Source organism: Zootoca vivipara, chromosome 2 (genome assembly GCF_963506605.1).
Source record: "Zootoca vivipara chromosome 2, rZooViv1.1, whole genome shotgun sequence".
Lineage (NCBI taxonomy): Eukaryota > Metazoa > Chordata > Lepidosauria > Squamata > Lacertidae > Zootoca > Zootoca vivipara.
This window is the reverse complement of record NC_083277.1, coordinates 2,951,719-2,978,237: the sequence shown is the minus strand read 5'-3', so window position 1 is coordinate 2,978,237 and position 26,519 is coordinate 2,951,719. Positions and strand designations below refer to the sequence as shown.

Genomic DNA, 26,519 nt, shown 5'->3' with positions numbered 1-26,519 from the left:
CAGTCACTCACACACCTCAGACCAGGATATCGTAAAAATAAAACAAGATAGTTTATTTGAATGTTCTTATGCGTATTGGTTACTGTACAAAGCTTAAACGGTTTCAAATAACAGATGGTTCCTATACCGGCCTAATACCTCTAAATCTGAATTACCGGCCTATTACCTCTAAATATAACTACTAATATTTATCACTAATCTCATCTCACTGTATCCTGTCTGTCTATCTCCCTGTTTAACATCCACCTCAATATTAACCAGCTCTTATCTTCACACCAACTCTAACCTGACTGACTTCAACCAACAACTCCCTTCAACAACCCCTACTGACTCCAGGGTTGGGGTTTTTATACTCCCCCAGAGCCCTCCCCCCTGGGTTCTTAGGGTTCTAACAGGGTTAACCCTCTACAGCCTGGCTAATTTTTAAACTGATCGCTACAGTCACTAACTGCCATTTTCTCCTCATAGAATGTTCGTAACCCCGCCCCCCACAAGCATGTGATGTAACTCAGGGTAGGAGATGCATTAACCCTTATACATCCAGGCTGTGACCAAATATATCATCCTAGGGTTATCCTAGGGTGTTCTTAATTTGCTGCACCTTGAATGGTTTTTTAATGATATTGTTTTGTTTTGTTTTGTTTGGGGTGGGGTGGGGTAGTTTAATTTTAGTATAATTGTTTCTTGCTTTGTTTCTATTTTTATTATTTTGGTAAGTTGTTGTATAGTTTGTATTTGCTTTTTAAGGGAAAAGGGTCAGGGCTGCCTGGGAGGGGGGCCTCAGCCAACAGAATGGCTGGGGCAGGTTCCACGGGGGGGGGGATGTACACCCGATCTCACAGGCAGGTCTCCTCACAGGCAGGAGGAGTTCCACTAAGACCAGACCATGTCATTACCGAGGAGGCAGGCTTAGTCGTTGTCTGAGGACTATCCCTGCCTCCGGGTCTGGTCCTGGCCGAAAGGATACTGGAATCACCTAGGGATACCTGCATGACCTGAAAGTGTTGCTGTGTAATGCCAGGTCAATGATGAATAAAACCACTGCCATCCACGACCTGATGGTGGATGGTGGATTTGACCTGGCATGTGCGAGAGACACCTGGTTGGATGAAGCAGATGGGCCTGTCCTTGCCTCTGCTTGTCTACCAGGTTTCTCTTACGCACAGCAACCCAGGCCATCTGGGCGGGAAGGGGGGGTTGCAGTGGTTTTTAGGAAGTCATTAGTTTGCACAAGGCGTCCTATTGGGAAGACCCAGTAAAAAAAAACAGAAGCATTTTTGTTTGGGATTTTAGGACAAGACATGCCAAAGAAATAAAGAACTTATTCATGTATGCTACAACAGCAGCAAGAGTCTTGTTAGCACAAAGATGGAAGACAGAGGAAATCCCAACGAAAGAACAGTGGCAAGAATAACTGATGAGCTATGCAGAGTTGGCAAAGTTGACATATAAACTACGTGAGAAGGGCAACAGTGACTCTAAAGAAGAACGGGAATTTTTCACAAATTACTTAAAAAGACAACAAAAGGATTAGGACTCCTTGGTAGGTTTTGAATAAACACCCACAATTTATTACTAGAACATATGATAGATAAAGTAATGATATGAATAGTTTTATAACATGCAGAAAACAATATGTAAAAACAAATCAGAGAGGGGAGCTGTGGGAAGTCTTTAGAGGGTGGGAGAGGGAGTGGGAAAGGGGGGGAAATTGTAATCGGATATGTAACTTGTATTGTTTACAAATTCTTTTTCTTCAATAAAAATATTTTAAAAAACAACAACATTGACAATGCCCACATTCCCCTGTGTTGTAGCTGAGTAAGATTAAGCAATGTATGAAGGTTTAAAGATTACTTTCTGCATGACGATGGTTTCAGCCTTCCTGTGTTTTCATTGTTCCTTTATTGCAATTACAAAAATGGGTTTTATGCTGCTGTTCTTATAACCATAGCTGTCAACTTTCAGATTTGAAAATAAGGGATCAGCAGCTTCACCTGTCCTGGGGACAGTCTACGGTTCTCGGGGACAGCCCACACTGCGGTAATCCCCCCAGGCTACAAATTAATTTATACCAAGGCTACACACCATCATCTTTCCCCAATTCAGGGTCTCTTTTCCAGGGAGTCTTCTCTTCTCATGCGATGCTTCAGGATCTGTCCTTCCGGTGAGCAGCCAGGGCCGATGTCCTTCAGAATGGATTGGTTTGATCTTCTTGCAGTCCATGGGACTCTCTCCTCCAGCACCATAATTCAAAAGCATCAGTTCTTCATGGGTAGATTGGTCAGGTTCACTCTTTTGGCTCTCTGGCATCCACTTATTATACAAACGTGTTGCAGACTTTGCATCCTTTAACACTCTTTTGGAAGGAGTGTATTTGTGGGCTGGGCCAGAGTGGTTGATTTTACATGAAAGCAAAGCACAAACAGTGCTGTTGTCTAATGACATCCTATTCTCTGTAACTATCTTTCTCACCATACTAAACACCCTTTCAGAACTGGCATTGCTGTGGGGAATACAGAGTAAAGCCTTCATTAATCTTGGCAGCTCCCTGAACCTCACATCCTTCCCTAGCAGGCCCCAGAATCTGTCAATTTTTTCTTCTTGGGGGAGTTGCTTGCTGTCTGTCAGCTGGTAGTCAATGAGTTCCTCTCTCAGCCTATCTTCATTCAAGTTCAACTGAGGGAGCAGGGCCACTAGCCTTTCCACTGTAAAACAAAACAAGTGTTTGACTGAACATTGCTGATCTAAACTATGCACTAACTCAGTCATTCAATCATCAAACTCAGTCATCAATGGGGAAACTGTCCCAAACATCTACCTTTCCCACCCCAACCTGGCCACAGTGATCCATGCAACGGCCACCTCCAGGCTGGACTACTGTAATTCGCTCTACGCGGGGCTGCCCTTGAAGCTGTCCCAGAAACTCCAGCGGGTGCAGAATGCTGCAGCGAGGCTCCTCACAGGGTCCCTACCACGGGAGCATATTCACTCAGTGCTTTTCCAGCTGCACTGGCTCCCGGTGGAGTACAACCTTTAAAGCCCTTTACGACCTAGGACCCTCGTACTTACGGGACCGTCTCTCCCAGTATATTACCTGCCTCTGGAGTAACATCAAGGCGAGCAGCTGGGTCCAGCACTTTCAAGTCCCTCAGGAGGGGATTGTCGAGGGGAAAGGAGGAGAACATCTGCTGAAGCACTGCTTCGTAGAATCTTCTCACAGTTCTGCAACAGCATAAGAGTGAAAAAACTGATTAGTGGCAACATTTTAGGCACACAGCCTATACTCTCATACTGAGATGATATCATGATTACATAACTGCTGGGTAATATACTCACTGAAAGATTTTATTCTCGGCAGACACAGGAAGCTCTGTGCTTCTCATGAACGCCCTTGTGTCTTCTCCGATAAAGAGGTCTTCATCAGCCAACTGATGTCCTCCATACTTCACCTCCCTGAGAGGTACACCCACCATGGTCCTGGCTGGTACGAGGAAGCCCAGGATCTTCTTGATCAGCTTGCACATCTCCTCTTCAAGCCTGTGAATCTGCACTTCCTCTGACTGCAGAAAATGTCAAAAAAACAGAGAATTAGGAATGCTACAATCAGCACAATCCTATTTATTTTTAGTAGGGACCCAGGTGGTGCTGTGGGTTAAACCACTGAGCCTAGGGCTTGCTGATCAGAAGGTCAGCGGTTCGAATCCCTGTGACGGGGTGAGCTCCCGTTGCTCGGTCCCAGCTCCTGCCAACCTAGCAGTTCGAAAGCATGTCAAAATGCAAGTAGATAAATAGGAACCGCTACAGTGGGAAGGTAAACGGCGTTTCCGTGTGCTGCTCTGGTTCGCCAGAAGTGGCTTTGTCATGCTGGCCACATGACCTGGAAGCTATACGCCGGCTCCCTCGGCCAATAATGCGAGATGAGCGCGCAACCCCAGAGTCGGTCACGACTGGACCTAATGGTCAGGGGTCCCTTTACCTTTACCTATTTATTTATTTATAACTATTATTCACACATACATACAATGTCACTGGTACCCACCTGGAAGGCAATATTAAATTCAGATAAAGGCTTAAGGGCAGCAGCCAGGAACAAGAAGTAGATCTTCACGACCGGATCACCCAGATGGCTGGCTAGATCACGTAGATTGGCGCTCTTCTCCACCTCCTCAAGGCTATTAAAGTAGGCCTGCAGAACATAATTCAGATGAAAACAAAGCATAGTAAAGCGTGTATATATCTGCTGCACTTAACATCCTTACCGTTAGTGCGGCCCATTGGTTCAACACTCTCTGGATGCAGGTTAACAGACTCAGCCATCGGGTGTTGCAGTAGTACCTGAGCAGTTTCAGGTGGTCTGAATCAGTAAAATCTACAAACTCCTTGTCGACTTCACATCTTTTTGCACTGTAATATAGAAAATAATTTTGTTAGTGGCTGGATAGGTATGTGTATGTTTGCAAGGCCTATCTAATAATAATGTCCATGAATTCACCTTTTATCAAAGTGGGTGTATATTCTGACCAGGATGTCTTCAACAGGTACCTGCGCTTCTCTGATGGCACAGCCAGTGGCCAGCTGTACTAGGTGGCAGATGCAGCCAAGATCCTGAATGTGGGGCTGTGTGGTCCTCAGTCTGCTGATAACAGAGTCGTGTTTGTCTTTCATGACACTCGCATTATCAGAGTTAAAGGCTATCAGGTTCTCCCACGGAATTCCTCTTTTTCTATAGGAAAAATGGGAAAAAATGCAACAAAATGTCAGACAAAATATAGTTAAGAGCAAACTACTGCAAACATCAACAACACAGTGTGGCGTCCCTACCTTAATGCTTCACTCAGCTTTTCGTAAAGATTTTCTGCATTTCCAACCTTGCATATGGGCATCTCAAAAAATCTGGTAACAACCTGCAGATTGGCCTCATCGTAGAGTCTAGCCATGATGACAAATTCTTTGACTGCTTTTCTGTTCAATTCGTCACACATCAATGAAAAGGGCTGAGATCGGCATGTTTTGGCCAACTCGTCATCTAGCTCTGCTGCTATGGCACCTGTTGAGTAAGAGCACAGTAACGTTAGCTAACAATAAGCCGACAATATTACAGTGGTACCTCCGTTCTTAACCCGAGGCACCATTGCTTTCTTAATTTGAATAAACTTACCTTTTATTATTTGCGTAGTTTTGGTTTTCCCCGCAGAATATTTTCGTGCAATGGCAGAGTCCGGGAATATGTCAGCTACACACTTGTTGAAGTCGTCGCAGAAGGTGAAAGAAATGTTGTTTTTGGCACACAACATGGCCATTTTAACCTCTGCCTTTATGACCTGGTCAGCCTCTGTGGTATTACTAGTCGCAAATCTGGACATCGTCGGGGCATGACGGGGCATCATCGGGGCATGTTTCTGTGCCTCTACCCCGCGCTTGTGCTTGGCCGATTTTTCATGCTGAGTGATATCAGTCCTTCCCCCGTGGGCGACACTAAAATCGCAACTGCAAATTGCGCAGAATGCGTAACTGTGGCCCACTCTGCTCTTATTCACGAAGCTAAATTCGCTTTCCCATTTCTCAAGATACTTGCACAACTTCTTTGCTTTCTTCGAAGGAATGTCTTCTCCACCTCCATCCATCTCTTTCTTTGTTTGAAAAAGATGAAAAGCAACGCATCAGAGTAGCTACACATGCAATTTGCAAAGAGAATGCTCCCCTGTAGCAAGCCTACCTTCCTCCACATTCATACGTGGGATTTGACTGGAGTAACACATGACTGGAAAGGTTTGCAGTTCCACAAACATAAGTGTGCACTGCCTCTAAATAAAAAGAAGGCTCACTGGTGGGGCATTGCTGAAAAAATGTGAACTTTGTAACCAGAGGTTCAACTGAATAGAATCTGAATCACATGAACCACAACATACCTACCAAGTTCCTGTGGGAGAAATAAGGGACTGGACCGTAAGTAGCGGACCAGAAGTAGCGCTGTCGCCATTTTGGAACTGGGCGGAGCATGCTCAGAAGCGACTTTTGATGCTGCTTTGCCCAGTTCCAAAATGGCTGCCACGCCAGAATAAACCGGGGGGAAAACAAAAAAATCCGTTTTTTCAGCTCAGAACAGCTAGAAAAACGGGGGTTTCCTGGGGAATACGGGAGACTTGGCAGCTATGGAACCACAAGGCCTATGCAGCCTCAACGTAAGGTGGCTCTCCGGCCTGGCTTTGCAGCAGCACGTGCAACAAAGCAGCATCCAGCATTCAAAAAAAACCCTCAGCTTGCATTAACTAGCCACACACACACACACACACACACACACACACACACACACACACACACGAGGCAGTGACAACCCCTTATCCCCAGCAAGGGTGAGTGGGCCGTCGATGTTAGTATCCATCCGATTCCGAGCACAGGTACGTTCCGAGCCCCTCCAAGCCAAAGGCCCAAAGGCAGAAAGCGCAGCCAGCAGCCAAACGAAGCCTCAAGTGGCGGTTCCCACAGCGCAGCGACCTGGAAAAGGGGCACAGCAGCAAGGAAACCACACCGCTGGGAAACGCTGAAGGAAAGGCGAGTCCCCAGGCAACGCGGCTGATTTTATCGGCACAACCCATGCAAGCTCCGCCCCCCAGTCATTCTCAGAGTCCTTATTGGTGAGTAACGTAGCTGAGCAACGCAGCTGAGGAGCCTCCCTGGCTGGCAGGGAGGGAGAGGAGCTGCTTCCTTTGAAATCCAAGAAAATGATGAGTTAGCTAACAATCCAGGATAGCAGCGGGAAATGGCGTGGAATAAGGGAATTTCCCGCAAAAAAAGGAAAGGTTGACAGCTCTGCTTATAAAAGGAATTAGACTAGAAGACCCTTGGAGTCCCTTTCAACTCTACAGTTCTAGGACTCCAGAACCAATCCTTCTTCCTTAACACCACTGTTATGTTCTACTTTTCACAACTCTGCATTCCCAATTCTCTCTGCCGGAGACCAGATATCAATGGACTCTCAGCCCATGTTCACTCACAATGAGCCCTCGAGAGTCACATTCTGCACATCCCTAACAGTACATTGTATCTTTCATTATACTTACTGTTATGAGACATTACCTTCGTTGCTTTAATACATATATGTACAACACTCCATACAAACACCAGAACATCAAATATTCTCCATGCATTTACAATTGATATTTCCCTATATGAGTTTGTTGATATGAGGGACAAAGTGAATTCTGTGGGGTAAACTTGAAATCTCCATCTACATGGCTTCTTCCCTATGTGAGCCTGTAAGTGCTTATTAAGAATGCCATTATAATTGAAATGCTTTCCACACTCCAAACATTTAAACCGTTGCTTCTCTGTGAGATCGTTGATGTTTTTTAAGATTTACACTCTTACTGAAGCACTTCTCACAATCCATATATTCATATGGTTTCTCCCCTGTGAGTTTGTTGATGTTTGGTAAGGTTTGCACTCTGCCTGAAGCTCTTTCCACACTCCATACATTTAAATGGTTTCTCGTGTGAGTTCGTTGATGTACGGTAAAATTTCTGCTTTCACTGAAGCACTTCCCACAATTCATACATCTACGGTATATGGTTTCTCCCCTGTGTGAGTTCATTGATGTGTTGTAAGCTTTCCATCTTCACTGAAACCCTTCCCACACTCTGTACATCTATATGGTTTCTCTCCTGTGTGAATTTGTTGATATACAGTAAGCCTTCCTTTCTGACTAGAACTCTTTCCACACTCCATATTTATAAATCACTTCTCCCTTGTGTGAATTCATTGATGTGTTCTAAGAACTCTCCTCTCAAAGAAGCTCTTTCTACAATCCTTACATGTAAATGGTTTCTCCCCTGTGTGAATCAGTTGATGCCTAGTAAGGGTTCCACTGTCACTGAAGCCCTTCCCACAATCCATACATTTAAAATGTTTATCCCCTGTGTTAGTTTGTAGATGTGTGCTAAGGTCTTCACTCACACTGAAGTACTTGACAGGTGGCCCCTCATAATTCTGATTGCCTTCTCCATCACCTGGTTGGAAGTTGGGGAAAAGAAAATATTGTTATGTATTCAAGGAAGAAAACAAGAGAAATTAACACGCAGCAAGACCAAGCAGCCCTTTCTCTTATTTTAACACCTCTAGCATTCCTCCCTCTCCCATGTTCCACATTTTTAGGAAAGGAAAGGAAAGGAAATCTGAAAATAAGAACCCTTAGTATCCAGTTCTACCTTTAAATCCCATTTAACACTGGGCACCAAGAGAAACCTTCTATGCTGAGATGAGGCATCTATGGCCCTCCAGATGTGGTTGGACTCTAAGTAGCATCAACCCAAGTAAAGATGGCCAACAATCAGGGATGGTGCGAGTTGTAGTGCAGCAACATCTGGAGGGACACGCTTTCATTTCATTTAAAATAATTTTTATTCAAATTTTTAAAAAGCCAAGAAAATTGCACAACTTACATACCATGGGGGAAATGGAAAAAAGGATCAGAAAAAAGAGAAGAAAAGACAGAAAAAGAATGAAATAGGGGGAAAAAACCATACATAAAAGAAATTCATTTTAAAAATTCACTTCCAATCATTTATATATCACTTCCATTTTTTTAAAGCCTCTTTAACTTGCTGTTCCTCTTTTAACGTTATCTATACTCACACAAATCTCTATATACATTTATTTCACCTCCTGTATAACTTAATCTAAACATATCACTAAATCTGTTTTAATATTCTGTTTCAAAAAATTCTTCCACAAATCTCCACTCAGCCTTTACTTTTTCCATCGGTATATTTCTGATTGCTGCCGTTAATTTTGCCAAATTCATAAATTCTACCAATTTAACTTGCCATTCCTGGATTGTCGGGAGCTGTACCCCTTTCCACTTTTGTGCCAACAGTGTCCTAGCTGCCGCACATGCATTAAAAAAAAAAAAATTCTCTCTATCCTTCGCAATATTTTCTGGGGTCATACTTAGCAGGAAAGCTTCTGGTTTTTTTCTCAAAAGTGATCTTCCAACATTTTTTTCATTTTTTCATAAATTTTGTTCCAAAATTCAGCCACTTTAGTACATTTCCACCAACAATGGTAAAAATTCCCAATTTTGTCTTGACATTTCCAACACTTATACAAATTGGTCTTATAAATTTTTGCAATTTTTTCTGGCATCAGATGCCATCTATATACCATTTTAAAAAAATATTTTCTCTTATTCCCGTACATGCTGTGAACCTCATATTTGTTTTCCATAACTTTCCCCATTGAACCATTCATATTGGCCTGCCAATGTCTTGGGCCCACTTTATCATCTTCCTCCTCCTTCGAAATTGCTACGCCTCTGTAGTCATTCTTCTCCTTCCTCCCTGATTTGTGATACATTCCAACCAGCTGTGCACATCACCTAAACCTCCACCAGGATGCTGGAAAAGATGGGCCCTCATTCTGACCCAAAAGGGCTCTTTTTATATTCCTACACACTGAAAGGAGACATAAAAAGGTACAGTCTCACAGCAAAGTGGAAGTATGTACCTCTCAATTGGTCCAGGACAGCATCCCTGTATTTTTCTGTTCCAAGCGAGGAGATGAGCTCAGAACTGAGTACCAGAGTCTCTGCTATGAGGAATAAGTAAAACAGAAGTGTGTTTATGTCATATGTGGCTTTAAATATATTCAAAGATATTAATCTTGATCAGCAGACAGCACAGTATCAGGTGGCCCATTAAAAGCTAATAAATGACGTGGACCAGGAAACTTCATGCCATCATTATTACCCTGTGAGTCTCTTTATAGATTATACACAGGTTATTTTTCTGAATTCATACCACAATATCAGCTTATGAAGAGTTGCCTACTGACAAAAGTACATTATTGCTATAAAGTACAATCTTCAACATCAACTTCATTGGACTGGTCATGTTGTTCGGATGCCTGATTATTGTACTTGAAAGCAACTACTCTATTCCCAACTTAAGAATGGAAATTGATGGACCAGTGGACAGCAAAAGAGCTTTAAAGACACTCTCAAGGCAAATCTAAAAAATGCATATCAGCACAGAAAATTGGGCTGCGAGCGCTCCCTCACTGCGAGTAGAGGTTGCAGGGAACCAGGAAGAGGGCCTTCTCAGTAGAGGCACCCACGCTGTTGAACGCCCTCTCATCAGATGTCAAGGAAATAAACAACTATCTGACTTTTAGAAGACATCTGAAGGCAGCCCTGTTTAGGGAATTTATTGATGTTTGATTCTATTTTTAATAATTTGCTGGAAGCCGCCCAGAGTGGCTGGGGAAACCCAGCCAGGTGGGTTGTTGTTGTTTAGTCGTTTAGTCGTGTCCGACTCTTCATGACCCCATGGACCATAGCACGCCAGGCACTCCTGTCTTCCACTGCCTCCCGCAGTTGGGTCAAACTCATGTTCGTAGCTTCGAGAACATTGCCAGATGAGTGGGGTATGTATGTATGTATGTATGTATGTATGAATGAATAAATAAATAAATAAATAATTACCCTATTATTATTATCCAATTGGAGAATAGCTTTTAGCAAAGACGTCATGGACTTTGAAGAAGCACAAACTCCAGACGAAAGGGAGAAACAAGCTATGAGGACAGCACATTTGGCAAACCCTCACTGTGATCAACTCCCACCCGGATGGAAGACAATCTAACTCGGCTACGAGGGATCGGCAAAGAAGAAGACACGGCATGAATAAATGCCTCAAACAGCAGATTCACACCTCCAACGTCTAACAGCCAGGAGGAAAAGAATGTGCCCTTACCTAGAGAGGCCACCATCTCATAATTCTCCTCCATGACTTCCTTGTGCGGAGCTCTTTGGCCTGGATCCAGCAGAGCCCACTCCTCCTCCGTGAAAAACACAGCCACCTGCACAAAGGTCAAGAGGGCCTGGAAGAAGAAGAAGAAAACAGAGCTTCTCTTAGATCCCCTCATCCTCACTCAACACAGAGGGAAGCTGGGTTGTCCCATCTGTGCCTCTTCCCTCCTCCCTGCTCCCGTTACTCTTTCCCTACCTGAGGAAGCTGCCTGGCTCTTCTTTCCACTCTACCTTTAATAAGAGACTGAACTTATATACCGCCCTATACCCGGAGGTCTCAGGGCGGTTCACAGAAAGATGGATTTAATTAGGGTGGGAGAAATTTGCAGAGATAGCATACCTGTTACAAATTACAAATATTAACACTAAAAAACTAATACTCATAAATTCTAAGTACAAAAGCAGGGAAGTGGAAGGATGTACAGTGGTACTTCAGCTTAAGCACTTACCGGTAACTCGTTCTGGAGGTCCATTCTTATCCTGAAACTGTTCTTAACCTGAGGTATCACTTCACCTAATGGGGCCTCTTGCTGCTGCCAGCGTACAATTTCTGTTCTCATGCTGAAGCAAAGTTCTTAACCCAAGGTACTATTTCTGGGTTAGCGGAGTTTGTAACCTGAAGCGTCTGTAACCCGAGGTATATCTGTAATCCTTTCTACAGGAACTTTGTAATACTATAAGCTGCCTGTCTTTAGAGGACATTCAGCTTCAAATCCCAAACTTTTAATGTTTTGCAGAAAGCATTACGGTCGATACCTCTAGAGACCTCACTTTTACTTTCCTCCAAACAGACATCCAGGAAACCAGTTTCCAACGTTTTGATACATTTAGAATTGGGAAAATAAGGCAAACTCTAAATTATGGGCAGAATTTGCAATTGGAAGACAACCAACATCTGGAGGGCACCAGGTTGCAGAAGCTCCATCCAAGCGGAGAAGATGGAAATATTTAGAGCACTCTATGTGCTAACATTGATTGTAGTTTAGGGGACAGAGATATGAAGTTCAGTGGCTCATGGCCCCCTATTCCTTCGTCTTCGAAACCTGTATGTGTGTTTGTGTGTGTACCCTTTTATCTTCCCTACACTGTGAGGAAGGACGGGGAGAAATAATCAGGGGGTCCAAACTGGCTACATGGCATCCCTCCTGAGCATGGGGATGTGAGACTGGGTCTCCCTGCACCCAGCACCCAAACTGCAGAATGGGGAACCGCAGATCCAGGGGCTAAATTGGCTCTCAAGTCCTCTTTCTCTCTGTCTCTCTCTCTGGCCCTCAGGAATTTCCCCAGCGCCACATCCTCTTTCCAACGCTTCCCAGCTGCTTCCTGGGTGACTTTTGTGTGGCTGGAAAAAAACCCCGGAAGGCAGGCAGCTCCTGGACAAAGCTCAGAGTCAGCTCCATAGCTGCACCAACTCTGTCCTCTGGCCCTGCCCATCAAACTGGCTGTCATCCGGGCGCACCTTGCAGGGTTCTTGTGTGAGCATTGCCCAGGTGGTGGGCTTTAGATCACCTATAGTGTTATAAGACTCTCCTGGCTACCTGGATGGGGACAAGGCCAGGCAGGAGTGAGGCTGCCAGAACCAGCAGATAAAGTCCCTCAGCACCTCTGCGCTGGGCCAATCCTGCAAGGCAGGCCAGATCTCCCACCCCTGGGTCCTTTAATTCTCCTTTTTTACAAAGTCCCAAGAGGATACCTGGAGAAGCCTCTTTTTGGAAGGAAACAGCATCAAAAATCCACCCACCCCTCTTTCCCCCAAGTCCAGCTGGGGAGGGGGCATTTCTTTAATTCCTCCAGTCTTTGCTTTGAAGCTTTTTAAAGTTTCAAATCCTGCTATCCATGGGCCCATTTCCCTTACCAAGCAGGAGGGAAATTGATGAGGTGCTTTTTCAAGCTTCAGAAAATGGAAAATGTGCCTCTTCCCTCCAGTTTTGGGGCACAAAAGCAGTACAAAAACCCTTCCCAACTGCACCCCCCAACATGGGAAACCCACAAAAGGCTCTTTCCTTTGTTCCAAATCAAACTGAGCCTGCCAGACTAGGATTTCTGAAAGGGTAGCTGAGGGGGCCTCCCCTATTCCGAGAAGCAAATTATTGTTTCTTTTTGCTTCCTTCTCTCACATCAGCCTCTTTCTTACTAAGGACGTGCCTGAGGCCGATTTCCCTTGACATTGTCCATCTCTCACCCCCCCACCCAACTCAAAATCTCCTCCCTCTCTCCCAATCCAGAGGTGACTCTGTCCTCCTTGCCCTCCCGATCTCTGCCCCACTGAGGCAGGGGCTTCAGCAGCCGATTTCGGAGGGGGGCAGATCAGGGTCCTGGAGGAGCTCACCCCTCCCCTGCCGAAGGAGGCAGAGCCTGGGGGGGGTGCGGTGGGGGGCAGGAGGGGGCAGCAGTGAGAAGGGAGATAGAAGCTGTTAAAGAGAGAGGAGCATCACTAGGTGAAATGGGGCTGCCACCCCTTTGAAGGGAGAAGGACTGACTTCTGAGTCAACATGCACAGGGTGGGGCTGAAAATCCCTTTGTACAGTACTTAGGGTGCACTGGGGGGAGGACCCTTTTCTGGTTCATCTCAAGTGTCTTCGCCCCCCTCCCCTCCCCCCCACCATGGGAGGCTGGCTTGATCTCTGCGCTTCAAAAAGGATCTTGCAATGCAAACCCTGTTGGGGGGGAGGACCCCACTTTGCAAAAGGATGGGCTGCATCCAGCAACCCCCCCCACGAAGCCCCTCCCTGCTTTCCTTTCTCTCCCCCCCCCATCCTCCCGCCTCCTTTCCCAGCTGCCCTGTTTGTAGATTCAGGGAGAGGGAAAGCAAATCCTTCTCCCACCCACCCCATCCCCAAATAACCCCAAAATATGCGGCACCTCTTTCTCCTCTTCTCCAAGTCCGCTTCTCTTCCGGGAATGAGGATGGAGACCCCGCCCCTCCAGATTCCCTCCCCCCCACGCAATAAAAACCCCTTCCTGCCTCTCTAGGAAGCGGAGCTCATTGACCCTGAGGGAGGGGGAGTGGCAGGAGATTCGCTTCCACCTACCTGCAAACAGAAATTCCCTTCACAACCGGCTAGCTCTATATTCCCGTTTATTTAGTCAGAAATTCATGCGTTCAATTCCTGCCAGCGGCAGCGAAAGGCGACCCCCCCCCCCCCATTTCTGAAAAGCCTCCTCCTGGGAAGGGGTTTAGAGCAGTAACTTCAGACAACCCTAAAGGCTGGTCCAGTGTCATTTCAGTGCGTACCTTTTTTTAAAAAAAGCTGGAGCTGATGGACAATGTTGTTGTTGTTGTTTAGTCGTGTCCGACTCTTCGTGACCCCCTGGACCAGAGCATGCCAGGCACTCCTGTCTTCCACTGCCTCCTGCAGTTTGGTCAGACTCATGTTCGTAGCTTCAAGAACACTGTCCAACCATCTCGTCCTCTGTCGTCCCCTTCTCCTTGTGCCCTCCATCTTTCCCAACATCAGGGTCTTTTCCAGGGAGTCTTCTCTTCTCATGAGGTGGCCAAAGTATTGGAGCCTCAGCTTCAGGATCTGTCCTTCCAGTGAGCACTCAGGGCTGATTTCCTTAAGAATGGATAGGTTTGATCTTCTTGCAGTCCTTTCCTCCCCCCCCCCCCAATCCTCCTGCCTCCTATGGGGCTTTGCTATTGGGAGCATGCAGTTCAGTGGTAGAGCAGTTGCTTTGCATGCAGAAGGTCTCGGATTCCTATTTTCACATTTGGTGGGTGTTGAACTGTCTCCAGCATATTATGTCAAGAGAGCTGAAATCACGAACCCCACGTCCAGGGCCGGCGCATCCATATAGGTGAGCTAGGCAGCTGCCTAGGGCGCCGTCATGGAGGGGCGTTGCCAGCCTGCCCCCTGCCTGCCCACCCACCGCCCGCCGCTTTCCCTCCTGCTGCTGTTGGCTGCTGGCTGCAGAGGCTCTTCCCTGCAATGCCCTGCATGGGGCGCAGGGCCGCGCAGGCGGGGAGGCAGTGGAACCTGAGCGCGCGCGCCCAGCTCCTTCCCCTTCCTCACACACTTTCTCCGGCCGCGCTCGCTTCCTCCAAGTCCAAGGCAACGAGCAGCAGCAGCAGCAACGGCACCACCCAGCCAGCCGAGCGCCATGAGCCCAGGTGGGTTAGGTGTCCGGCTCCCCGACGCACGAGCCAGACATCACCACCACGAGACGGAGCGCCAAGCGTGGGCCTCGCTTGCGCCCGGGATGGGCCTCGCTTGCGCCTCCACCCCTCCGCCTGTGCCACCCCTGCTGCTCGTGCCGCCGCCGGGGACCTCAGGGCCGCTGCCCGCCACGCAGCCCCGCATCGCGTGCCTCTTCCCTTGGCCGCGGCGACTGGGATGGCAGGGAGCGGCACTGCCCTCGCCCCTCGCTGGCTGCCTGGCATGCCCAGGCACGGCGCGCGCTCCCGAGGGAAGCGGAGGCTGTAGGTTCCTCACATGCTTTCATGGTAATAAGTCCTATGAAACTTAATGACTATGCATGTATAGGATTAAACTGTTAACCCCTTGATTAGATCTCTCAGAATTGAAATCATTGGGACTTCAAAATGCTGGATGTTGATTGGATTGTCCCTTAGTATGAATTGTTCCATTCACACCTTCTGGAAGAAGCTCTTGCTGCTTCCAGATGACCTGTATATTGAGCATTCATCTTACTCAGGGGTCCCCAGACTTACCGGCATTTGGGCCGGTTCCCACCGCGCCGATCGCGCGGCGGGCCGGCGGGTGGGAGAGTGCGCACCCATGCGTAGCGCACGGGCGCTTACTGGCGCGGCGGCGCGCTTCCAGGGTGGAAAAAGCGCCGAAAATCCGTTGTGTGCATGCGTATGGGCCTCCCCCGACCCGGAAGTGCACCAGAAATGACCTCTTCCGGGTCGGGAGAGGCCCATACGCATGCGCACAAAGGATTTTCGGCGCTTTTTTCCCGACCCGGAAGAGCGCTGCCGTAGTCTAGGGACCCCTGATCTTACTTATTGTACAAAGTTTGTGCATAGGCTGGATAATGTTGCATCAAGCAAATATTATCCTAGACTTTCCACTACATTTTCCCACCGCTTTCCTTGTTGCAAAAAGTTTGATGGGGGCGGGGCGGGTGAGGAGAGTGGCTTTGTTGTGCAAGTGCTCCACATCAACTTGAATTTCCTGATCTTGAATATATGATTGGACTACTCATGTTTAACTTATGCCACAAAATGATGATGCTTCTAATTTAGATTGCATTATTGAAAGATTTGGCAGATTCCAGAGGCAGTTTCAGTGGCTTTTTGCCATGACAGCAGTGGGTGCTTCCAGACTGGGGTGTGTGGTGTGTCTTAATATAGACACTCCAGTTACGGTACTTTGGATATTGCAAATAGGGCAGTAGCAACAGGATTTTATTTTACTGTATAGGAATTCCCATGGAAAAAGTAAATCTAGATTAAAAGTGGGGGGGAGGAGAGATACAGGTTAGTATTTTTAGGCCAACAGTGTTTTGAGGATGCTGTGAAAAATGTGCGTGCATAAGGAACACTGATCCCATAATATGTACAATAAAATGCAGCATTCATGGTAGTATACCACTGATTATTATATGGTAAGAACACTATTTTGCATGCAGAAGGTCTCTGGTTCAATCCCTAGGAGATATTCCTGGTCTGAAATCTCAAAGAGTTGCTGCCAGTCAGTGTAGACAATACTGAACTAAATTGTCCTGTGGTTGAACTCAGAATACGGTACCTTTTTATGTTGTTCTCAGTGAGAGAGCATCTGCTTTGCATGCAGAAAGTCCCAGGATCAAACCCTGGCATCTGGTATGGCTGGGAATAACCCCCTACCTAAAGCCCTGGAGAGCTGCTACCAGTCAGTGCAGGCAGTGCTAAGCTAGATGGTCAGACATCCTGACTTCTCCCAGCAGTTCTGCGAGACAGAGAGGTTGCAGTGAGTGATTTGCCTACTCTTGGGCCCTTTATGATTTTGATTTGCTTGAAATTGAAGCATTAAAGAGACTTAAATTTCAGCATCACATTTAACATTTTTCAAAGTGATTTCTGTGCTAAAACTGTGTTCTGTTTGAGAAAATAAATCAGAAATTGTTTTATGACTTATTTTCACAATTTTAAAAAAATAAATTAACAATTTCAAATTCTGTGCTTTTCATTCTTCCTATAATACATCTGTGTTTTAAATATGATTGACTGGGGTGTGGGCTGGGGCGCCAGAAGGTGATCTCACCTAGGGCGCATAAAACCCTAGCACCAGCCCTACCCACGTCACAACAACTCCCGACGAAGGTGGGATCCGGAATGCTGAGGAACGGTTAAACGCAGCCCTGCCTCAGAGTCTGGATTGCAGCTGAAAACAAGACTCACTGGCCAGCTGAGAAGACAACCCTGCCCGCTAGGAGAATGGAGAGTCCAAGGGTATTGGAGCCCTCCCAGCGCAAGGCAATGTGATGTAACGAGATGTCAATCTTCATAATGATTGCCGGAAGTCTAAAAGCCCAGCAGGCTTCCTTCCTGCGTAGTTGAGTCTGCCCCCCCCCCTTTTCGGGGCTCCTCTTGGCATAAATTGCAGAGTTTCCCCCTTGCACAGCGGCTGCTGTGTTGGCCACAGAGGGCAACACACAAATAAATCACAGAGGACAGCTTCTTTCTTCTAAGCTAAGTCCTTTATTTACATAGCAATAAAACAGCGGCTCCCGGTGAACAGCACTCCATGTTGCCGGTGGAAAACCAAACCAAACACAATACAGAGAACAAAGACAGATCCCCGTATGTACTCCTCCCAGCTCCTCCCCCAGCGTCCAGATGTCACAACAGCTCTGATGCTCCTCACAGGCAAGGCACATGTCAAGGTGAATATTTGAGGGTCGGCAGTGCAACATGGAGGTGGACTCCTAATCTGGATTCACTATCGTGTCAGACCAGACCGCGAGGACATTCTTCCTTCTTTGCCTCAGTCTTCTCCAAAAAAAGAAAACAATGCCCAACCTGAAGAATATGGAGCAGATGATTCAGCATGGGAAACACAGCCCAGAATAAGTAAGGAGGTAGTACAAGAATACTTGGCTAGTTTAGATGTATTTGAATCTCCAGGGCCAGATGAACTACATCCAAGAGTATTAAAAGAACTGGCAGAGGTGATTTCAGAACCACTGGCAAAAATCTTTGAAAATTCCTGGAGAACGGTAGGTGCAAAAGAGTTTAAATTGAAGGCCTTTGCGTATGACTTAGTTTTAACTTTGGAAAATCCCAATGAAAGTGTTGCAGAAGCTATAGAAGAAATTGAGAAATTTGGACAGTTGGCAGGATTCAAGTTAAATAAACAAAAAACAAAAATGGTGGTTAAGAACATGAAGATGGAGGAAAAGGAGGAACTACAAAAGAAACATGGAATCGTAGTGGCGAAAAAATACAAAATTTGGAAATATGGATGACAGCAAAAAACATCAACCTATTTAACGATAATTATGAATTAGTTTGGAAGGAGATAAAGACGGATTTAGAAATCTGGAATAGAATGAAGTTGTCGTTCCTTGGAAGAATAGCAGCAATTAAGATGAATGTATTACCCAAAATGTTATTCCTATTTCAAACGATACCTATAATAAAGGGAACAGGACAATTCAGAGAATGGCAAAAAGTTTTGCAGAGATTTGTCTGGCAGGGGAAGAAACCAAGAATAAAATATAAAATTTTGGTGGATAGAAAAGAAAGAGGTGGATTCTCCATGCCAGACCTGAGGATATACTATGAGGCATCCTGTCTCTGTTGGTTAAGAGAATGGATAACACTGGGAAATACAGATTTATTAGATCTGAAGGATACGACAACAGATTTGGATGGCACGCATATCTTTGGTACGATAAAAAAAGAGTTCATAAAGGTTTTACAAATCATGTGATAAGGAGGTCTTTATATGAGGTGTGGGAAAGAAACAAGTTGCTGTTAGAAACAAAGACCCCATGGTGGATTTCACCAGTGGAGGTATTGACGGTTAAAAAAATAAATATGGAAGGGAGGAGGGCCACTTACGAGGAGATACTGATGAAATCAGAAAAGGGATGGAAGTTGAAACCTTATGACGAAATTAAAGAACTTCTGACTGGATGGTTGCAATATCACCAAGTAAATGATGTGTTCACAAATGATAAAAAAAATAGGTTTTGAAGATAAAAGGTCCAAATTTCAAATAGAATTGTTGGAAGGCAGAACAAAATTGTTGCCAAAAATGTATGATTTGTTGTTAGAATGGTATACGAAAGATGAATTGACAAAAGATGTGATGATAAAATGGGCAAATGATTTTGGGTATAATATTGAATATGATGCGTGGTTGAAACTGTGGAATCAAACATTGAAGTTTACTCCATGTACTGCCCTGAAAGAGAATGTCTTGAAGATGATGTATAGATGGTATTTAACACCAGTAAAATTGGCTAAGATGTATAGGATGAGTAGTAAAACATGCTGGAAATGTAAAGAGAAGGATGGTGAATTTTATCATATGTGGTGGACATGCAAAAAAATTAAAAGATTTTGGGAAATGATATATAATGAACTGAAAAAGATTTTAAAATACACCTTTCCCAAAAAACTGGAGGCTTTTTTATTAGGACTTATAGGACAGGAGATTGTAAAAGGAGACCAAGTACTATTTATGTATGCGACAACCGCGGCTAGGACTTTGTTAGCCGAAAAATGGAAAACTCAGGAGTTACAGACGATTGAAGAGTGGCAGACGAAAATGATGGACTATGCGGAACTAGCAAGGCTGACTTAGCAGGATCCGAAACCAGGGAGAGGCAAGGTTCCAAAAAGACTGGAGTAAATTTGTGGACTATATGGAAAGGAACTGTAGAAGTTTAAAGACACTTGCAGGAGTGAAATAAATCCTACGAAATGACTTCGTAGGGAGTAAAGGAACTGTGAGACAGGAGTGGATAAGAAAACCGAATCAGGGGAGGGAGGGAAGTCAAAGCTTGGCAAAGCATAGGGAATTTGAGATAGTTGAAGAGATGTTAAAAGGAGAAAATTGTGTGTTTATTGTGTGTTGTTGTTGTTGAATGTTTTGTTATTGTTTAATGTGCTTATTTGAAAATTTAATAAATTGCTTTTTTTAAAAAAAGAAAGAAAAGAAAGAAAATTCCTGGAGAACAGGCGAAGTTCCAGCAGACTGGAGGAGGGCAAATGTTGTCCCTATTTTCAAAAAGGGGAAAAGAGAGGACCCAAACAATTACCGCCCAGTCAGCCTGACATCAATACCAGGAAATATTCTTGAATCCCAAGCCGGAATTAAGATTGCCGGAAGAAATATCAACAACCTCAGATATGCAGATGACACAACCTTGATGGCAGAAAGCGAGGAGGAATTAAAGAACCTTTTAATGAGGGTGAAAGAGGAGAGCGCAAAATATGGTCTGAAGCTCAACATCAAAAAAACCAAGATCATGGCCACTGGTCCCATCACCTCCTGGCAAATAGAAGGGGAAGAAATGGAGGCAGTGAGAGATTTTACTTTCTTGGGCTCCTTGATCACTGCAGATGGTGACAGCAGTCACGAAATTAAAAGACGCCTGCTTCTTGGGAGAAAAGCAATGACAAACCTAGACAGCATCTTAAAAAGCAGAGACATCACCTTGCCAACAAAGGTCCGTATAGTTAAAGCTATGGTTTTCCCAGTAGTGATGTATGGAAGTGAGAGCTGGACCATAAAGAAGGCTGATCGCCGAAGAATTGATGCTTTTGAATTATGGTGCTGGAGGAGACTCTTGAGAGTCCCATGGACTGCAAGAAGATCAAACCTATCCATTCTTAAGGAAATCAGCCCTGAGTGCTCACTGGAAGGACAGATCGTGAAGCTGAGGCTCCAATACTTTGGCCACCTCATGAGAAGAGAAGAATCCTTGGAAAAGACCCTGATGTTGGGAAAGATTGAGGGCACTAGGAGAAGGGGACGACAGAGGACAAGATGGTTGGACAGTGTTCTCAAAGCTACGAACATGAGTTTGACCAAACTGCGGGAGGCAGTGCAAGACAGGAGTGCCTGGCGTGCTATGGTCCATGGGGTCACGAAGAGTCGGACACGACTAAACGACTAAACAACAACAACAATTCTAGAGCAGATAATTAAACAAACGGTCTGTGAGCACCAAGAAAGAAACACTGTGATCACTAAAAGTCAGCATGGGTTTCTGAAAAATAAGTCATGTCAGACTAATCTGATCTCATTTTTTTACAGAATTACAAGCCTGGTAGATGAAGGGAATGCTGTGGATATAGCCTATCTTGATTTCAGCAAGGCCTTTGACAAGGTGCCCCATGATATTCTTGTAAAGAAGCTGGTAAAATGCGAGCTAGACAATGCTACCATTCAGTAGATTTGTAACTGGCTGACTGACCAAACCCAAAGGGTGCTCATCAATGGCTCCTCCTCATCCTGGATAGTAGTGACTAGTGGGGTGCCACAGGGTTCTGTCTTGGACCCAGTCTTATTCAACATCTTTATCAATGACTTGGATGATGGGTTTGAGGGCATCCTGATCAAGTTTGCAGATGACACCAAATTGGGAGGGGTGGCTACCGGTAATACCCCAGAGGACAGGATCACACTTCAAAATGACCTTAACAGATTAGACAACTGGGCCAAAGCAAACAAGATGAATTTTAACAAGGAGAAATGTAAAGTACTACACTTGGGCAAAAAAAATGAAAGGCACAAATATAGGATGGGAGACACCTGGCTTGAGAGCAGTACATGTGAAAAGGATCTAGGAGTCTTGGTAGACCACAAACTTGACATGAGTCAACAGTGAGATGTTGTTGTTGTTGTTTAGTCGTTTAGTCGTGTCCGACTCTTCGTGACCCCATGGACCATAGCACGCCAGGCACTCCTGTCTTGCACTGCCTCCCGCAATTTGGTCAAACTCATGTTCGTAGCTTCGAGAACACTGTCCAACCATCTTGTCCTCTGTCGTCCCCTTCTCCTAGTGCCCTCAATCTTTCCCAACATCAGGGTCTTTTCCAAGGATTCTTCTCTTCTCATGAGGTGGCCAAAGTATTGGAGCCTCAGCTTCATGATCTGTCCTTCCAGGGAGCACTCAGGGCGGATTTCCTTAAGAATGGATAGGTTTGATCTTCTTGCAGTCCATGGGACTCTCAAGAGTCTCCTCCAGCACCATAATTCAAAAGCATCAATTCTTCGGCGATCAGCCTTCTTTATGGTCCAGCTCTCACTTCCATACATCACTACTGGGAAAACCATAGCTTTAACTATACGGACCTTTGTCGGCAAGGTGATGTCTCTGCTTTTTAAGATGCTGTCTAGGTTTGTCATTGCTTTTCTCCCAAGAAGCAGGCGTCTTTTAATTTCGTGACTGCTGTCACCATCTGCAGTGATCAAGGAGCCCAAGAAAGTAAAATCTCTCACTGCCTCCATTTCTTCCCCTTCTATTTGCCAGGAGGTGATGGGACCAGTGGCCATGATCTTGGTTTTTTTGATGTTGAGCTTCAGACCATATTTTGCGCTCTCCTCTTTCACCCTCATTAAAAGGTTCTTTAATTCCTCCTCGCTTTCTGCCATCAAGGTTGTGTCATCTGCATATCTGAGGTTGTTGATATTTCTTCCGGCAATCTTAATTCCGGCTTGGGATTCATCTAGTCCAGCCTTTCGCATGATGAATTCTGCATATAAGTTAAATAAGCAGGGAGACAATATACAACCTTGTCGTACTCCTTTCCCAATTTTGAACCACTCAGTTGTTCCATATCCAGTTCTAACTGTAGCTTCTTGTCCCACATAGAGATTTCTCAGGAGACAGATGAGGTGATCAGGCACTCCCATTTCTTTAAGAACTTGCCATAGTTTGCTGTGGTCGACACAGTCAAAGGCTTTTGCATAGTCAATGAAGCAGAAGTAGACGTTTTTCTGGAACTCTCTAGCTTTCTCCATAATCCAGCGCATGTTTGCTATTTGGTCTCTGGTTCCTCTGCCCTTTCGAAATCCAGCTTGCACTTCTGGGAGTTCTCGGTCCACATACTGCCTAAGCCTGCCTTGTAGAATTTTAAGCATAACCTTGCTAGCGTGTGAAATGAGCGCAATTGTGTGGTAGTTGGAGCATTCTTTGGCACTGCCCTTCTTTGGAATTGGGATGTAGACTGATCTTCTCCAATCCTCTGGCCATTGCTGAGTTTTCCAAACTTGCTGGCATATTGGGTGTACACCTTAACAGCATCATCTTTTAAAATTTTAAACAGTTCAGCTGGAATATCATCACTTCCACTGGCCTTGTTATTAGCAGTGCTTTCTAAGGCCCATTTGACTTCACTCTCCAAGATGGCTGGCTCAAGGTCAGCAACCACACTACCTGGGGTGTACGAGACCTCCATATCTTTCTGGTATAATTCCTCTGTGTATTCTTGCCACCTCTTCTTGATGTCTTCTGCTTCTGTTAGGTCCATTCCACTTTTGTCCTTGATTATGGTAATCTTTGTACGAAATGTTCCTTTCATATCTCCAATTTTCTTGAACAGATCTCTGGTTTTCCCCATTCTATTGTTTTCCTCTATTTCTTTGCATTGCTCATTTAAGAAGACCCTCTTGTCTCTCCTTGCTGTTTTTTGGAAATCTGCATTCAGTTTCCTGTATCTTTCCCTATCTCCCTTGCATTTTGCTTGCCTCCTCTCCTCCGCTATTTGTAAGGCCTCGTTGGACAGCCATTTTGCTTTCTTGCATTTCCTTTTCCTTGGGATGGTTTTCGTTGCTGCCTCCTGTATAATGTTACGAGCCTCCATCCATAGTTCTTCAGGCACTCTGTCCACCAAATCTAAATCCTTAAACCTGTTCCTCACTTCCACTGTGTATTCATAAGGGATTTGATTCAGATTGTATCTTACTGGCCCAGTGGTTTTTCCTACTTTCTTCAGTTTAAGCTGGAATTTTGCTATAAGAAGCTGATGATCTGAGTTACAGTCAGCTCCAGGTCTTGTTTTTGCTGACTGTATAGAGCTTCTCCATCTTTGGCTGCAGAGAATATAATCAATCTGATTTCGATGCTGCCCATTTGGTGATATCCATGTGTAGAGTCGTCTCTTGTGTTGTTGGAAGAGAGTGTTTGTGATAACCAGCTTGTTCTCTTGACAGAACTCTATTAGCCTTTGCCCTGCTTCATTTTGAACTCCCAGGCCAAACTTGCCAGTTGTTCCTTTTATCTCTTGATTCCCTACTTTAGCATTCCAATCCCCTGTAATGAGAAGAACATCCTTCTTTGGTGTCATTTCTAGAAGGTGTTGTAGGTCTTCATAGAATTGGTCAATTTCACTTTCTTCAGCACCGGTAGTTGGTGCATAAACTTGGATTACTGTGATGTTAAAAGGTCTGCCTTGGATTCGTATCGAGATCATTCTGTCATTTTTGAGATTGCATCCCATTACAGCTTTTGCCACTCTTTTGTTGACTATGAGGGCCACTCCATTTCTACTACGGGATTCTTGCCCACAGTAGTAGATATGATAGTCACCCGAACTGAATTCGCCCATTCCCTTCCATTTTAGTTCACTGATGCCCAGGATGTCGATATTTATTCTTGTCATCTCATTTTTGACCACATCCAGCTTACCTCCACTCATGGTTCTTACATTCCAGGTTCCTATGCAATATTTTTCTTTACAGCATCGGACTTTCCTTTCGCTTCCAGGCATATCCGCAACTGAGCGTCCTTTCGGCTTTGGCCCAGCCGCTTCATCAGCTCTGAATCTACTTGTACTTGTCCTCCGCTCTTCCTCAGTAGCATGTTGGACGCCTTCCGACCTGAGGGGCTCATCTTCCAGCGTCATAACTTTTATATGCCTGTTGTCTTTGTCCATGGAGTTTTCTTGGCAGGGATACTGGAGTGGCTTGCCAGTTCCTTCTCCAGGTGGATCACGTTTAGTCAAAACTCTCCACTATGACCTGTCCATCTTGGGTGGCCCTGCATGGCATAGCTCATAGCTTCTCTGAGTTATTCAAGCCCCTTCGCCACGACAAGGCATTGATCCATGAAGGGGGTCTAAATGTATATTTATATGTAAATCACTTTCTTCACTTTGAATCCCCTCCCACTTTCATGAGGAGACAAGCTCTGTATTGTTTAATCGGTAACAGAAGAGGGAAAATGACTATTACTCACACTTAATCTAAGCACAACAGCCACAAGAGCTTCTGACTAGGAATTCAGCTATGCAATGTTGAATGTTCTCTGTTCTCTGCTGTTTACACTTTTTTGGTTTCAATTAATACCAATTCATGAACCCAGAACACTGACCACCAATGATGAACCATATGTTATAGATATTCCTGCAAATTTATTCTGCTGTTTATGAGATATACAAATGACATGAGAAGTCTGAGTCTATATATTTGTATCGCTTATTAGTCCTATGATCCTTGTTTTTAAAAGCAATAAACAGTTCCTCCAAAAAGAAAAGAAAAATGCAACACACAGAGGCCTCATCTGCGTTCAATCTGCAATGCAGGATCAGGTTACTTTCAAGAGTCGTGGCTTCTAGAGCTGCGCAATAGGTCGGTGTCTGACATTGGTAAGGCATCCAGATCACGGTACTGGTTTTAGACATTTTGAGCTGCCAATTCATTGCGGGGCTGTGCTGTATTCCTAGCTCAAATTCCCTGTAGATGACAACGGCGCAGGCAGACAAGTGGAGGAACCCCAAAAGGTGCTCCCCTTCTTTTCTCCATCCGCCTGTCTGCCTCCTCCCATCCCCAAGCTGAGCAAGCCCCAATACCTCTCCAGCTCCATCCCTCCATGTCCCCATCTCTACTCCCCTGGAACTTACCAGATCTCTTGGAGGTCCTGGGGAGGGAACGCTCAGAGGCTGTGAGGAGGGATGCAGGAGACAACCTGACCAGGTCAACTGTCCATCTTCCCCCTTCCATCCTCACTAGCTTTGCAGGATCCGTCTCTTCCATCCTTCCTGAGGAGTCGAGAAGCCAAACAAGCTGCCGGGTACTGGGAGAGAGGAAGAAGCAAAGGGAGCCTCAGAGGTCCTGCAGGGATTCTCCTGCCCAAAACATTCTGCTGCCCCTGGAGGAGCACAAATGGGGCAGCTGCTCCCCAACAGAAGCCCCATTTCTAAACATTTCCAGTGGTTCAAATTTCCTCTGTTTGCTCCTCACCCCACTTTGTAAGGCTGGTATGGGCTGCACAGTAGTGACCTGAGAGTAGATCCCATTGAACTCATTGGGGATATCGGTAATTGACAGAACTTGGTGCCAAAACCAGTCACCGTCCTGTCCCCAAGCCTGAAAACTGCAACCCCAGAGCACGGGCAGAAAATAGCCGAGTAGCTATTACATAGTTCTGGTTACAGGTAGGTAGCCGTGTTGGTCTGGGTCGAAGTAAAATAAAAAAATTCCTTCAGTAGCACCTTAAAGACCAACTAAGTTTTTATTTTGGTATGAGCTTTTGTGTGCATGCACACTTCTTCAGAAGAAGTTCTGAAGAAGTGTGCATGCACACGAAAGCTCATACCAAAATAAAAACTTAGTTGGTCTTTAAGGTGCTACTGAAGGAATTTAGCTATTACATGTAGGTGCCCGCATGCTAGGTGCTTTGTACGGAGAGCCCTGTTGACGCTCTTTGAGCTCTCTCATGGCAAGCCAGGCAGATGTTGTTGCCATATTTGCCTCTGTCTGGGGTTGCATGGGGACCAAATCTGTATGTGGAAGCAGAGGAGCTGGTG

At 45.3% G+C, this 26,519-nt stretch overlaps 1 protein-coding gene across 3 annotated transcripts; it reads right to left on the bottom strand.

Annotated features, from left to right (window-relative positions):
* Window positions 1–1,544: 1,544 nt before the first annotated feature.
* On the bottom strand, window positions 1,545–13,514 carry LOC118080162 (zinc finger protein 862). Of its 3 annotated transcripts, none has more exons than XM_060268954.1 (12): window positions 11,257–13,514; window positions 10,752–10,878; window positions 9,505–9,588; window positions 7,957–8,009; window positions 5,162–5,633; window positions 4,825–5,050; window positions 4,496–4,726; window positions 4,263–4,407; window positions 4,043–4,189; window positions 3,340–3,563; window positions 3,098–3,225; window positions 1,545–2,708 (listed from the first exon to the last, which is right to left on the bottom strand). In XM_060268954.1, the coding sequence occupies exons 1-12, from the start codon at window positions 11,365–11,367 to the stop codon at window positions 2,065–2,067; spliced, it is 2,592 nt and encodes an 863-aa protein (XP_060124937.1). In that variant the 5' UTR covers window positions 11,368–13,514; the 3' UTR covers window positions 1,545–2,064. The 3 variants fall into 3 exon arrangements, with proteins under 3 accessions (XP_060124937.1, XP_060124946.1, XP_060124948.1); XM_060268963.1 differs by having other exon boundaries at window positions 9,505–9,585; XM_060268965.1 differs by lacking the exon at window positions 9,505–9,588.
* Window positions 13,515–26,519: the final 13,005 nt, after the last annotated feature.